Source organism: Grammomys surdaster, unplaced genomic scaffold (genome assembly GCF_004785775.1).
Source record: "Grammomys surdaster isolate TR1022 unplaced genomic scaffold, NIH_TR_1.0 206, whole genome shotgun sequence".
Lineage (NCBI taxonomy): Eukaryota > Metazoa > Chordata > Mammalia > Rodentia > Muridae > Grammomys > Grammomys surdaster.
The window spans coordinates 6,042,764-6,059,126 of NW_021604651.1; the positions used below are offsets into that span (position 1 = coordinate 6,042,764).

Genomic DNA, 16,363 nt, shown 5'->3' on the forward strand with positions numbered 1-16,363 from the left:
CTGCGGTCCCCTTCACTGGTCTACCCTTAAATGAACTTTCATTCTCTGGGCCCTGTGTCACTGTCATCACTTTACAACTGACAAGGAAATGACTTGCACAGAATTTTAGCAGTAATGTTAGTAATGTCCAAATGTGTACCGTGAAAATAAAACAATAGGCTTTTATTGCCACAGTAAATAAGAATGTTTATGAAATGCTAAGTTGCAAATGGAAGTTGTTCCTGAATTCTAGAAGATAGCTCTTGGTTGTATGACATAGCAAATGAAGAGTCATAAGAAGGGCCACATCTTCTAGTCCCATACTGTGCTCACATACATAAGAGCACACACACACACACACACACGTACACATGTACACACGTACACATATACCAAAAAATAAATAGAGAGCTAGCTAGCTTCTTGGAAATGGGGTCTCTTCCATCTTTAGGTCTGAATTATAAAAAACTCCTTTGGGAATTTTAAGTGCATTCTTCTTGGAATGAATGACTGATGGCCAAGATGGCATCTGGGTCTTGGGAGCAGTCTCCTGCCTGAAGAAGTGACCCATAGGTGTTGTATGTTTGGCCCTCCAAACACACAGTGACCAGGTCCTTGCCTTCTCGGCCCCACTAGAACCCTCCTGGGATTATGAGCATCCTAGATGACGTGTGTGCCACCATGCATGCTGTGGGTGAGGGTGCTGACCAGACACTGCTACAGAAGCTCCAGATGCAGATCGGGAGCCATGAGCACTTCAATAGCTGGAACCAGGGCTTCATTATTCACCACTATGCTGGGAAGGTAAGGCCATGGTTCAGCAGGCTGGTGGAATTGATCCATTTTGAGCCTTTGGGGGTGGGATTTGTTTTCCCATGAACCAATAGACATCCATGTTATTTATTCATCCAATAAATATGGCCTTTAAAGAATTCGAAGACGGAGCTGGAGAGATGGCTCAGCGGTTAAGAGCACTGACTGCTCTTCCAGAGGTCCTGAGTTCAAATCCCAGCAACCACATGGTGGCTCACAACCATCCGTAATGAGATTGGATGCCCTCTTCTGGTGTGTCCGAAGACAGCGAACTCATAAATAAAATAAATAAATAAATCTTTAAAAAAAAAAAAAAAAGAATTCGAAGAGTTAAAACAAAGTATTTTCTACAGAGCTGCTAATTTTTAAGCACAAATCTCCCTGGTATATATCACAAATGCTGAAGCAATAGATTTTTATCTTGAGAGTTGCAATCACAAATTTACATGTCTTCACTTTCCCATTAGCACTGGGACTATGAAACAGGAGAGAGTGTGCACTTTAATATTCTCCCTTACAAAGTATATGCTCGGTGCCTACAGGGTACCCAACCATGGAATTTGGGATCATGGCTCTTGGATGCTTCCTAATCCTATGGAAATCCAGAGATATGTTTTCTCCCAGCTTAGCACTGTTAACCAAGGTCCCTGAGCATGAGTTTCGGGGCGGGTGGGCACACCTCTAGTGCTGCTTTTAAGACCAATTACCAAGTTTCAGTTGACTTGCTTGATGGGTAAACACAAGGGCTCCCTTGTTCTTCCCTTAGTCGGAACTTAGGAAAAAACAAAAAACTTAATGTATTCCCCAGACATGATTAGGGACCAACAGACAAATCGGTATGTGTTCTTGAGAGTTGTAGCCCCACTCACAGACTATCTGGGGAGCCAGGTCTTTATCACCCACCGTTTGTAGGTCACAGTCAGCTGAGCCAGCTGATAGCCTTTGTGTGACAGCACAAAGTGTAGAACCTCAAAGGCTACGGCCAGAAATGTCCACCTTCTCATGAGGATAGCCATGCCCACTTAAGGAGATTTTTAATCAAAGAAATATGTAGGATAAAATTTGATTTCATTCTATTCTTGGCCAGGTTTCCTATGACATGGACGGCTTCTGTGAAAGGAACCGGGATGTGCTTTTCATGGACCTGATTGAACTCATGCAGAGCAGTGAGCTGTAAGTGTCTTTCATCTGGCATGCAGGACAGCTTTGGATTTTTTTAAATGTGTATGAGTATTTTACCTGAATGTATTCTGTTTACCATGTGTGTGCCTGATACCCACAGAGGACAGAAGAGGGCCTCAGATAATCTGGAACTGGAGTTACAGATGATTGTGAGCAAGCATGTGGGTACTGGGAATTGAACCCAGGTCCTCTAGAAGAACAGCCAGTATTCCAGTCCCATGTTATCACAAACCAGTGGTATTATTTCAAAATGCAGACCAGAGTGGTATTGGAGTGTTTAGTATCTAGCTCCTTTAGAACTGTTGAGTCTGGTTTAAAATTGACTGTTTTCTCAAAAGAGCTTTTCTCCTTCTAGTCTTTCCCTTCCTTCTGTCCCTAATGCTTCCTTCCCCCAGCTGCCATCAGTATCCCTGGCTCCATCATCTTCAATACTGTTACAAGGGGAGAAGTGGCCATATTGGTGATGGCCTGGAAGAGTAGAAGAATCTAGTTCTATAATACTTTGTCCCTGGAACAAAGCCAAAAGGATTTTCCATGGTCACTCCATTTTTAATGGTGACTAGTGGCTTCCTAAGACCTGAATTAGCCTGAATGGCTGAAGCAATGGAGGCAGAGAAGTCTGGGAGGACCTTTCTCCTGCTGTCCAGGGAAGGATCCCTATGGCTTCGTTCTTGATTCCTGTTGTAATGTAAAGGGAAGCTCTCACCCAGTGTCTCAAGCCCTTGATGTCCTACAGATGAATGTGAAGGATCTTCACATTCCTTGCCACAGGAACACATTCAAGTGTCACCACTCTTGATCTCCAGATGGTAGAGCATACCTACAAAAGGAACAGTGATAGCATCTGCATCAAGACCCTGGAGAGGACCTGGAAGAAGCTGCTGCTGGCAGCACCTTTGTTGCTATTGAGAACACCACTGACATTAGCATCATCTCTAGGAATACTGGCCAATGAGCTATGCTGGCATTTGACAGCCATTGGAGCCACTCCACTTGCTGGCCACTTCATGCCTGAAGCATTCTCAAACCAGATCCAACCAGCCTTCAGGGAACTATGGTTTCTGGTGGTGGTTGACCCCAGGATTGACCACCAGCCCCTCACAGAGGCAACTTCCATCAATCTTCCTACCATCTCTCTGTGTAACAGATTCTATGGGGGACATTGCCATTCTATGCAAAACAGGGAGCTTCCCAGGGTGTCTGACTTCGATGCTGGCCTGGGAAGGTCTGAGCCTGTGTAGCACCATCTCCTGTGAGCACCTTGGGAAGTCATTCCCAAGCTCTGCTTCTACAGAGACCCTAAGGGGATGGAGGAGGTGCTTGCCGAAAAGGATTCAAGCAGGGAGGAATTGCAGGGGGAATGGACTTTGACAGCTCTGGAGTCACTGGTCTGAAAGTGTGCAGGTGCCCTCAGTACCCTATGGGCTACTGAGGACTAGTCTACAATGTTCCGCCACTGCATGGCTGGAACCCGTGGTCACAAGCTAGTCTGCAAGACACTTGGGCAAAATGAAAAGGTGAATGGAAAACAAAGTTACTTAAAAAGAAAGAGAGAAAGGGAAGGAAGGAAGGAAGGAAGGAAGGAAGGAAGGAAGGAAGGAAGGAAGGAAGGGAGGGAGGGAAAAGAAAGAGAAAGCCAACCCTAGGAGGAGGAACTGCCATAGTATGATACATGCAAGCATTCATTTTTATTTGTTTCCTTTTGAGGTAGTGTCTCCCAGCCTGGCCTGCTTTATACACTCCTGTGTGTGGTGTTGGAATTGACTCCAGGACTTCCTGCAATGCTAGGCAAGCAGTCTACTCACTGAACTGCATCCTCAGCCAGGGATAGCTACTTTAAGGACCACCAACAATTGCAACAGCTTTCTGATAACTGTAATGAAAGCAAAACAGGCCTTCCTTTCCCAGTCCCAATGAGGAGCTATTCTTTCTTCATTTATATATCTCCCCCAAAGTTCTCTCCCATCCTTTCTCATTCTGGTGCTCCACCATCATCCTCCCCACACCTGTGCTTTACCACCATCTTCTCCCATGCTGGTGCTCCAGCCCCACCCACCCCCATGCTGGTGCTCCACCACTCTCCTTTCCCCGAGCTTCTTCCCACTCACTTTTGAGATGTCAGATTTCTTCCCATTCAAAATGCATAATGTCAATGAGCTCTCCTCTGAGAAGGTCAGGGAGGCTGCAAGTCCTGGCTTGCGGGTTTTATGGTAGCCAGGCGAAGGCTCACTTTCAGGGATGGTTTTTAATTATTAAAATTCCTGCCAAGTTCAAGAGCGATTGATGGGCCCACTCCTGTTGTCTAGATACAGCATAAGCATATTGTTTTATAATATGATTGCTATAAAAATCCATAGATATGTCTGGTCAGGTTAGAAGTAAATGGCTAGAGAAACTTCCTGGAAATTTCTAAAGACCAAGAGTCACCCAGGGGGAATGGGTTGGCATATCCAATTGTCACCTTATGTAGGCCTCTTCATTCACTGAGTCAATAGAAGGTATTTATTAAACTGTGGTTGAGACATCGGGGCCTCACAGGAACTAGACATGCCCTAACCCTGTACGATGGTTGGGTGCTCGGTTGGAGTTATTAAGGGAATATATACTCTGTAAACAATATAACTTGATATATATATATACATACATATATATATGTGTGTGTATATATATATGTATATATACATATATATATATACATATATATATATGTATATATACATATGTATGTATGTATGTATGTATGTATGTATGTATGTATATATATATATAGTAACTGCAGCACTCAGAACTGTTCCTATTCTGTCAAGGGAGTTGGGGCTAGTGCTGCTTCCTGGCCTCTAGCAAGCAGAGGCCATTCATTCTACTAAATACCCTGCAGTGTTGGGTTGGGCATGTGGTTGAAAAAATGCTTGCTCAGCATGCGCAACCCCCTGGGTCTGTTCCCAAGCACCTCATAAAATCTGGCATGGGACAAATAACTGTAATCCTAGTGTTTAGGGAATGGAGACAGGAGGATAGGGAACTCAGGGTCATCCTGGGCTACATGGGGAGTTCAGAGTCAGCCTAGACTATATCAAACCATGCCTCAGAAAGCTAAAAATAAAGATCCTAAGATGTGTAGGACACTCTTCCTTAAGCTCCATCAAAGAATTATCCAGGTGCGATCGTCAACCATGATGATTCACATGTTCAGAGCTCACACATGCTCAGGGCTCCAATCTAGCTAGCTTGTCTTCACAAGCCCGTTCAGTCACACCCCCACCCCCACCCCATGTTGTTCTCAAGGTGACCCTCAGTTCCAGAGGTGTTACAAACTTACTTCTCATGTTGAGACTCTAAGATGCTTGAATCTTACGGGTTTTTTTTCTTTCGTGTCTTCTGTCTGGTATTCATTTGCCCAAGTTACATCTTGCAGGCCTGTACATAAGTCACGTGGTTTTTCTGTGGCCAGCGTTAGATGCTTCTGAACAGCACATCCAGCCTTCACAGCACTGAGAGATTGCTGATCTATCCTCTTTCTCCTTTTCCAGGCCTTTTATAAAGTCTTTATTTCCTGAAAACCTGCAAGCTGACAAGAAAGGGCGCCCAACGACCGCAGGAAGCAAAATAAAGGTTGGTTTTATTCTGGGAAGTTTTTGGATCCCAGAGAGCTGGAGTTCTCCAGGAACTCAGGGTCATAAAGTCAGGCTTGGGTAGGGGTATGGTTACAGAAATGCCCAGAAGTTAGGCTACTTGCAAAATTAAATAAATAAATAAATAAATAAATAAAGTGGCAGACTGTAGCTGAATTTGACTTGGCCACCCTGATCCTCCAGATGGATACTAAGTGCCTCATGTCTTAATGGCCAGCACATAGTAATCAGTTTTTTTAAAGAGGAAATGGCTTTAAAGTGAATCTGGAAGGATTTATGTTAAACTATCAGGAATTTTGTGGTTCAGAATCATGTTCTGGATATCGATGGTACTTTTCCAGGCCAGGCACTCAAGGCATGCCAAGAATGAAACTTGCCAGAAACCCCAGTTCACCTTTAGGGGTGACTTACACATCCCGCCTCCCCAGGTCTTCCAGGCTCCTCCTTGCTGTGCAGTGCAGACACAGCTGGCCAAATGATGATAGCAAATCAAAGGTGCCCAGGGCAGCAATGAGTTCAAGTCAAGAACATCCTGTAACTTGAACAATTACTTGATGAATTTCTGAAAATAATACCCATTCAAAGTATTTTTAGGGCTGGGGATGATTGTGACTTAGCTAGTAGAGGGCTTGTCTAGAGTGCACAGATCCCTGGGTTCTTTCTGTTCCTGTCAACTAGACATAGTGGTGAATGTCTGTAATCCGCCGCTGGTGGAGATGGGACCATTGTAAATTCATGGGCATCTCTTGGCTATATAGTAAGTTCAAGGCAGGTCTGGGCTATATGAGATCCTGTCTTTAAAAAAAGAAAAAAATATGCTCATATGTATAATCATACCAGTTAAATATGTCTCCGGTTTTATAATCAAAGAGATCAAGTGATTAATATTTGGCATTTGTAGTTCAGTAGCTGGTGGCTTTTACTATCTCAGTTATTGTCAACCTTTGATGTAAGTCCTCAGCATCTGGGGCAGAGATGGCTCAATGGTTAAGAGCATTTGCTGTTCTTACACAGGACCCAGGTTGGGGTTCCAGCACCCACATTGCAGTTTATAACCATCTGCAACTCCAATTCCATGGGATCTGAGGTCCTCTTCTAGCTTCTGTTGACTCCTGTACTCACAAGGTTCCCATAAACTCATAGAGGCATACGTACACATAAAAATAACAGATTATTAATTAAAAAGTTCTCAGCTTTATCTTGCTTAGTTAAAAAAAAAGTTCTCTTGCTTATCGGTAAGGTAGAAATTGCGGCACCAACTCTAAGGTGTTGCTTTGATGATTAAATCCAGGCATCCACCTATAGTGCCTGCATCCTACCCTGTAAAAAATGCTCAGTGTTTGCTCTGATGTTCTTGCCTAGCAGTATGTTCCCTGTACCACGCCCATGCCCTGGTCTCTATTGACTGCTGTGGGTATTTTCTGTGCACATGTTCACTCCCTGCTGAAGACTTCTATTCACCCTCCTCCACTCTGTATTCTATTCCATGATGCCCTTCAGTCTTTGCCTTCCTGATTGACACCAGCATCAAAGACACTGTGGTTGTTACTCTGGTTACTGCCCTCTGCTCTTTCCTGTCCAAGTGTTTCATGGATGAAGCCTGCCTTGCTAGTGCCTAATCATCTTCCTAAGGACAGAAGCACCGGTTTCAGTAAAGGACATGGTTCCAGAAGAGGACCTCTTAGGTTATGTGGATGAAGCCAGAAACAAGGTGGTGGTGCATTTGTTTGTTTGCTGTTGTTCTTAGGGTGGGATATCTGGAATATCCAGATGGATCAATATGTGATATTTGATTCCCAGCATCATAAACAACAACCAAATCATTCTAAGCTGCTTCAAGCTGAGTATGGTAGCACATAGCCAAGATCCCAGTACTTAGGCAGTAGAAGCGGGCAGATTACAAGTTTGAGTCATAGGAAGGTGGTGGTGGGTGACACAGTCTCACCAGGTTTGTGACCTTGCCTTATAGTCTAGTACTTAGAAGGCTAAGGCAAAAAGATTGTGAGTTCTAGACCAATCTGGCTTACAAAATGAGACTGTCTCAAAGAAACAAAGGTGGAATCTTGGCATGTTCATCAACTTCTTGGGCTCCAGCTGTGCTCCTGCATCAGCCTTTTTAACAAAGGATGCCACTGGCACGTGCTGCCGTGTCCACTGGCACATGCTGCCGTGTCCACTGGAGCAGGTGGAGTTTTGAGCTAATAGGCAGAGCCCTCTGGGTTATAGGGACATCGTGTTCTTAACAGCAATTCCAAGAGCACTGTCTGCTCTTCCAGAGGTCCTGAGTTCAAATCCCAGCAACCACATGGTGGCTCATAGCCATCTATAATGAGATCTGATGCCTTCTAGCCTACAGGCATACATGCAGGCACAATGCTGCGTACACAATAAATAAATAAATAAATAAATAAATAAATAAATAAATAAATCTTCATTAATAAATAAATCTTAAAACAAAAGAGAGCCATTCGAAGACATTGGTAGAGTTTGGGTCTTTGGGGCAGAAAGCTGAGGGCAGGGAACAGATGTGATTTTTCTGAGACTCATATACTAACTTCTGCACGGGAGGCTGACTCATGCCCTAGCCTGAAGGACCTGGATAAGGACAAGCTCTGGGCTGGAAACTCCAGTCATGAGACTCTCACGTTCAGATCCAAGGGCTCAGATCCCCCAAGGTTGCAGTGACTCATTTTCAAGTGGTCTGGAATATTCCAGGGGGGTGGAAGCCTCTTGCTTCTCCTTTGTGTCTACTTTAAAAAGTTACCACCTTTCTAGACTCTACACTGACCATTTAGGACAGCACATTTGGGGTCTTTGTCTAGGGAGGTCAGCCTGGAGGTTAGTTATCTAAAGGGATTTTTGCTTATATGCTCACCCAAACCCTGCCCTCCCTGATGGCTCCTGTGGCCAAGATCTGCCTTGTGATCTACGGTAGTGAATGTCTCCTTATTACATATGCCCTCCGAAAAAATGTCTCTGAAGAATACACCATGACCCAGTCCCTTGTCCCTTCCATACCTACACTGTTTGGCAGATATCCCCAGAGTATATTGAAAGGAACTCCAGGTTTCTGGATAGAAAATTTTGTATGGAAGGTAGTTTTAGTGTTGCATGTTTTATTGTTTTAATTATTTTAAAATATAAAACATGTATAAGATTTGATTAGAATTGTCAATTGAGAGACACTTGCATCAACTTACTAAAGTGGAAAAAATATTGTATCTATGAAGCTGGAGATCAGGACAGGTTCAGTTCCCAGCGCCCACGTGGTGACTTACAACCGTCCATAGCTCCAGTCCCAGGGGAATATAATTCCCTCTTCTGGCCAAAGATACTTACACATATGTACATGCAGGCAAAACATTCATATGCACAAAATAAAAATAAACCTTTTAAATAAAATTATATTACATTTAATAATGCTTGATTCTGAGGCTTCATTTAATTTTGTGTTGTGATTGGAAGAGGCTAATATAGAGAGTAGAGTGAAGGCTTGATGCTAGACAGGGCATCTGAAGCTCCGAGTGGACCGGTGTAGACACACCGGGCATTAGCTGAGTGAGCCTGCAGTGGAGTGGGAGATGCTGAACGGCAACACCATGCACTGTGGCATCTGTTTCTGCCTTTAAATAAGACATGAGCGGTTTCCTAGTTATATCCACTGTGTGTAGGCTGCAGCTGGAGGAGCTGAAGCTCAGAATTCTGCACCTTTCTCGTAACAGAGCCAGGAGCCTCGCCAAGGCTAGAGGAATCGGCCAACACCCTGAGCCCCTCCTCACTGCCTGGCTTGTTTTGTATTTTGTTCCCACTTCTGATAAATAATGCTGGCACCTTTCTATCTAACTAATGCATTCTTGTCTGGAGTCAGATCTGTCTGAAGTCAGTTTGCTTCAGAGTTGCTCAGTGGACAAGAGTGACCCATAGCCATTGAAATTCAGGGAAACTACAACTAATGTGTTTTCCTGTTTGTTCAAAGTAATTATGCCACAACCTAGTGGTTCGTTCTTGTCCAAGTTCACCCGGTTAATTCCTTTCCTAACACACCAAACAATTCAATATCACTTGTACAAAAGCAAAGGAGCATTGTGATGAACACGCGTGGACTTGGTTCACGCCTCTCCCTTGTTACAAACAGTGTTGGCCTACATCCAGGACTCCTCCTTCCTGCAAGGCTTGGCATTCTCGTCAGAAAAAGCTAAAGTAGTAACAGTCACCACTGTTCAGGAGCACTGTGAGACATCAGCGGCCCATGACTATTTTATAAAAAGAACTATGGCAAGGGACACATGAAGTTGTTCAGACTGGCTTCTGCGTGCTTTCTTTATGCTGCTAGCTGCATAGGGCTGAATAGCAGTAAATAAAAATTAATATCAAAAGCAGAAAGTGAACAAGAAATTTAGACTTAAGAATGGGGAGCTGGAAAAAAAAAAGAATGGGAGCTGGGTGTGGCACTCAGAGGCAGAGACAGGTAGATCACTGTGATTTTGAGGCCAGCATGGTAAGTTCCAAGACAGTAAGACAGTTGGCTACCTGACTACATACAGAGACCTTGTTTCAAAAGGAAAAAAAAAAAAGGTTAGGACTGGAGAGATGGCTTAGCAGTTAAGAGCACTGGCTAGGGGACCCAGGTTTGATTCCCAATACCTACATGTTAGGTGACTCACAACCATCCATAACTCTAGGAACCCCAACACCCTCTTCTGACTCCCGGGACACCATGCATGCACATAGTACACATACATACATGCATGCAAAGCACTCAATACAAATAAAATTAAAAAACAATGTAAAGCTTTGCTCAGAGAGACTGCAGTCCCTCTCTGACATCACCTGACATGTAGCAAAGATCATCAGATTTGTTTCCAAATGTAACTTCATCAGCAAAGAAGAGAAGGGCAATTTCCTTTGCGGTCAGAGTTCTTGCAATGGGGGGGTAACCTCTATACCTCTGTCCTCAATTTCAGGCAGTTCAAAGAATGCTGTCTTCTGCACGTTTACACAAGAGCTCCATTCACTAGGGAATATCTTGCTTTGACTTTACCCATCAGTTTCCTGGGGGTTTCAGATTCCCCAAGAGCCTGAAAACAGAAAAGCCCTAATTGAGAACGGGTTGTCTTTTGTCAGCAGAGCTGACTGGGAATGTCTCTCTGGTTTCCTGGCAGGCCTTCCCACTGTTTTCTTTGAGAGGTTTTTCTCTCTGCATGCTGACTGGCTCAGAAGGAGGGTTTGCCTAAGTGGGGCATTGTGGACCCCCAGGGTGTGCTCAGCTGTGCGGTGGGGGTGGGGCTGCTGATGCTAGCGCTGCTCCTGTTCCTTCCACGTGGGCAGTTCTCCTGATTTGAAGTAATCCTAAGCAGTCCCAGCTTTATTTATGTGCCTTTTTCTGCTTGAGTTAAGTCTGGCTCCGGGTACCCAGGGCAGAGTTAATGATAGGTGATTTTTATACGGAGTCACTTTGTCATGTGAAGATGTGAGTTATGTCCCACAAGGAAACTGCAGAGAGCCTGAAGGTTTGTAAAGGGACAGAGCAAGGGGGTATTGGATAAAATAACATGTAAGACATTCCTGAATTACATTTTTTTTATGAATTTCACTTTGTTTAGCTATGAATTTACATCATTTTATTTAGTGTGTGTGTGTATGTATGTGTGTGTGTGTGTGTGCTGTGTGTGTGTATGCTATGTGTATGTGTGTGTGTATGTGTGTGTGTGTGTATGTGCTATGTGTGTGTGCCTACAGATCCCTTGGAGCTAGAGTTATAGGCAGTTGTGTCAGTGCTAGGAACCAAACTCAGGTCCTCTGGAAGAGCAGCAAGTTCTCTTAACTGCAGAACCATTTCCCCAACCTCTTTCTCATTTTAATTAAGAGATTCTTCATAGATGACATTAACAGGAAAGAGATTTGAAATTTTATCCATACTTATAATTTTAAACAAACAAACAAACGAATAAAAATTATCAAAAACCAGGCATGGTAGTACATGGCTGTAATCCCAGCACTTGGGATGCTGAGGCAGGAGAATCCAAGACAGTAAGTCCAGGGTCATCTTTGGCTAGGTAGTGCATTAAAGAAAACTTAGGAAGCCTGAGAGCCTGTCTCAACACACACACACACACACACACACACATTAATAGAAGTGTGTTTATAGTGATCTCAGTCTATACAAATTAAAGTTAATTTGTTGATAATGCATTACTCCTGATGAAATGACCACATGCGAAGGTTTCCTGTTTTATATATAGATGTAGATATACAACCTTTTAATTTATTAACTGTACTAAAATGCCTAATGGTTGTTCAGTGTTCACATTTGTAACTCCTAAGTGTGATAAAGAGCATCATGAAAGTCAACAGAATGTTAAAGCTGTCCTGGGCACCTGACTCAGGCACATGAGAGGATCAACATTTGTTTCTAGCCACGTGCTGCATGCTGGGGTTCTGCAGGTTTTCTTTGGAAGCTGATCTACCATAGAGTTCTTTATCTCTAACTGTTCTTGTTCTTCCCACCAGAAACAAGCCAATGACCTCGTGAGCACCCTGATGAAATGTACACCCCACTACATTCGCTGCATAAAACCAAATGAAACCAAGAAGCCTAAAGACTGGGAGGAGAGCAGGTAAGTTACAGGGGAAAGAGCAGAGGGAGAGGCCAGATGCCGTAGCTGAGCAGGCTGTCTCCTCTGCCTCAGGTGAACCAACCTATGGTACAAAAGGAGGCATGCATGCTTCATACTTCCTGTCTCTCTGATTTTTTTTTAACATCATCTGTGTAATATTTCACCTCACCTTGTCTTTCCTTAACTTGCTAGCAGCATCATTCCGTTCAGAATTAATTTACAATGTTGATCTGGGCTAGTCTTGCGGCAGGTGTTAGAACAAGCCTTAGTTCCGGAAGAGTCCCCGTGGTTTTAATGTTGTTTGAGGCTCTGTTTAGATGTACAGCGTGTGGCCTAAGTGGGATACTTAGCCTGGGATCGTAAGGGAAGGGCAGGAGAGTGGGGCAAGAGTGACCTGCCAGACACTGTATGTAGCCCCTGAAGAACCTCAGCTGGCTAGATGTCCTGAGCACCCCATAGGGGACAGCATGAAGGAGGGATGTGGCTAAAGGAGATGGATGCACCGAGAGTGCTCAGGTGCCCTGGCGCCTGAGGAAGCCTGTGTCACTCTCCCGCCTCCAAGAGTTTTTGGGGAATGACCCATGCAAGGTAGAGTGAGTGAGTTGGCATCTGTGAACAAGTTGACTGAGGAGGTAAGATTTGCCTCCAGGATCTCGAGAGAAGACTCTAGTTTACAGCACTTCATGTTCTTCCAAAGGACCCAGGTTTGATTCTCAGCTCCCATATGGTGGCTCACAACCATCCATAATCTGTTGATCTGTTGCAAGAGGGGCTCTGATGCCCTCTTCCAACCTCCGCAGGCACCAGGCATGCACGTGATGCATGTATACACGCAGGCAAAACAGTCATACGCATAAAATAAAAATTAAAATATATTTTAAAAAATATTTGTCTCCAGCTGGAAAATCCAGGGACTATTCCTCTAAGGCCTGATCTTACTGTCCCCTAGAAGTGTCTCAGAAGAAGGGCTGGGGGGATAATAACTATTGAGGGTACCCCATATCATTACCACATCACCAGACTAGGTGTAAACTCTATCAGGGTACAGTGTTCCTATCTGGGAGAAAGGAAGACTGAATTTTGTCAGGTGACAAGTGACTAAGCCAAAGGTCACAATGGGGAAGACCAGGCTTACAGTTGACACCTGCAGAGGACATCCTCTGAGACATATTCAGGTGTGAGTTCCTTTCCTGTGCTGCCCTCAAGCCCCATTCTGAGCAATAACAGATGGATGATTTGATACTTGAGCCTCTGTACATAGGGAAAGACAGACAGCAAGGAATGAAAGAAGCACCCTGGCCCATGAAGGTTGGATGTTGCTGTCTGAGGGGTGTGCTTTCATTCCTCACAGGGGATGGGCTGATGTGTGGCTAAGTGGGTAGAGTGGTTGGTAGAGTGTGTGAAGACCTGGCGAGGCTTTGATTCCCAGCACTTCATAAGCCGGACATGGTGGAGCACGTGAGCCACCACGGCTATAGCAGCTGCTAGTTTCGCTTCCTTTGATACAGGGTCTTATTGCGTAGCTCTGGATGGACTAGACTCACTTTGTAAACAGGCTGGCCTCAAACTCACAGAGATTCACCTGCCTCTGCCTCCCAAGCTCTGGAGCACTAGGATTAAAAGCATGTCCAGCCATGCTCAGCCTAGCTTATTTTAAACGTGGCTTCTGGGGATCAAACTGTGGCTCTCATGTTTACAAGGCAAGCACTTTATAATATTAGCCATTTCCCTAGATCAAAAGTACCATAGTGGTGTCAGTTCCCCAGAGCTAGACTGGGATTCAGAACTGTGTCCTGTAATGTAACTGATTTGGGGGCCATGCTGTTCACATTTAAACACAGGGTCTAGGATATAATGTCTATCAGTAAGATCTCTTTTCCATGGTCTCCTCTAACTCTAACACAAACTGATGTGTATACAGCCCATCCACTCACATGTACAAATACATGGGCTCGTGCACGCAGAAGGGTGATGTCGTGGGCAACCTCAGAGAAAATGTTGGCAACAGAAGTACTTTATGGGATACCTACTTCCACCCGTTCTCCATTTCAAGCTCTCCCACTTTCTTTCCCCAACTCTTTCCAATAAATGAAAGCATTTCACTGAGACTCCAGATGGTTCAGTGGTGAAGAGCACACACTATGCTTGCAGAGGACCCAGGTTTGGTTCCCAGCACCTACATCACGCACTGTTCAACCACCTGTAACTCCAACTCCAGGCATACAACAACTTTGGCTTCTCTAGGCACCCACACTCACTTGCATGTGCCCACATTGCACGCGTGCACGCGCGCGTGCACACACACACACACACACGCAAAGTGCATGAAATAAAAAATAATAAATCAAGAATAATAAAACCTTATTTGTCTTACAATTAAACTACCACGCCCCAAACTCAAATAAATAGCCTTGCTAAATGGTCTTCTTGTAAAGGAATTGTATAGTAGCTTCTACATGGACCTTCCCCAACATTGATTCCTGCACATAAAATCCTCCTTGGTTTGGGCTGGCATGATGGCTCAGTCTGTTAAACTGCTTGCCTTGTAAACATGAAGACTTGAGTTTTATTTCCACTACCTATGTAAACATTCTGAGCATAGTGACATGTGCTTGTGATCTCAGAGCCGGGAAGGCAGAGTCAGGTAGATCCCTCGGGCTTGCTGGGCAACCCACCTAGCATAATTGGTGAGAAACACTGTCTCAAAGGAGGTGGATGGTGTTCCTAAGGATGACGCCCAAGGTTGAATAGTAGAGTGGTTTGTACAACATATGAGAGCTCCCCCACCCCTCCCTCATCTCTTCTTCTTCCCCTCTCCCTCTCTTTTCAACACGATTCACTGAAATACTAGAAAATAAAAATATGTTACTATGATCTTTATAGGATTTCACAGTGGTGCTTTTCACGATGTGGCCTCCTCTTCCTCTTCTTTCTCTTCTTCTTCCTCCTCTTCCTCTTCTTCTTTTTCTTCCTCTCCTCCCTCTCCTTCTCCTCTTTATCCCCCCTCCCATGACCATTAGTTGAATTTCAGCAGGAACACAGTAAGCGTCCACATGTCATGGTTTAAGAAGGCTCAGGGTGAGAGCTGATGAAAGCTGGTTTACATTTCCAGCGGGACAGCTCTCCCATAGCTTTAATCACAGATGGCTTCACTCCCTTGTGAGTTTGGAGGGCTGAGTCGCTGGTGGGAATTATACGCTCAATTGAAGTTCTTGGTGGAGAGGGTTGCTCATTCCAGAAATTTATGAGGTATGGGGTTTTTCTGTTCCTGTTGAAATGTGTTTTTGTTTGGCTTCTGGCGAAGTGGCTGGTCTTGGGTTCCGAATGGCTGTTCTCAGGCTATGGCCTGCTTGAGTGAGTGAGAGCCTGGGTGAGTGAAGACAACCATGGGCTGACTCCTCCCACAGGGTAGGAATGGTGTCCTTAGGGGAACAGCTGGACTATAGCCATCCAATGCTTATCAATAGTGATACTCCAGAGAAGCAGCTTGGGTCCTTGGTGCCTCAAAGTTCTTTTACACCTTACAAGATTTGCTAGACTGATTGTCATACAGCAGAAAAACTATGTAAGAAATTTCCTGAACCTTGATGCTAATTCAGGAAAATCTGACTTGATTCAGGCCTGAGAGAGGGCTGCTTGCACAGTCTGACATTAAGATGGCTCTTTAGATTTCTACATCCACATGAAAGCTGGGCTGATGGGTGTTCATCTGTAACCCTAGCATGACAGCGCTGAAGAGGCAGCTCCTGGGGGCTGGGGAGATGGCTCACTTACTGCTCTTCCAGAGGACCAGAGTTCAGTTCCCAGCATCCATGCTGTGTGCTCACAGCTGTTCCAGAGGGACCAATAAATAGCAAGATTCAGTGAGAGACCCTGCCTCAAAACTAAGGTGAATAATGATCCAAAGACAGCATCCCAGTATTTTTTTCTTTTTTTTTAATTTTAATTTTAATTTTTTTAAATGTTAATCAAAGGCTTTATAAGTTTGGTAATACTCAATAGCAAGATGCCCATACAATCAGAAGTGTAACACAATACCCAACCTAGATATACTAACTATCTTTGACTGGCAGAGACACGTGAACATCCGCCTCCATGTTCCCCTCCCCCCCTCTCTCTCTCTCTCTCTCTCTCTCTCTC

The 16,363-nt window shown here is 44.4% G+C and overlaps 1 protein-coding gene across 1 annotated transcript in view; it reads left to right on the top strand.

Annotated features, from left to right (window-relative positions):
* Window positions 1–16,363, top strand: part of Myo1e (myosin IE) — a 191,658-nt gene that overhangs the window by 134,847 nt on the left and 40,448 nt on the right. Inside the window, exons 14-17 of the mRNA XM_028771305.1 lie at window positions 616–783; window positions 1,880–1,965; window positions 5,505–5,586; window positions 12,117–12,223. Of these exons, the coding sequence (XP_028627138.1) occupies window positions 616–783; window positions 1,880–1,965; window positions 5,505–5,586; window positions 12,117–12,223 (443 nt within the window). The remainder of the gene's footprint in view (window positions 1–615; window positions 784–1,879; window positions 1,966–5,504; window positions 5,587–12,116; window positions 12,224–16,363) is intronic.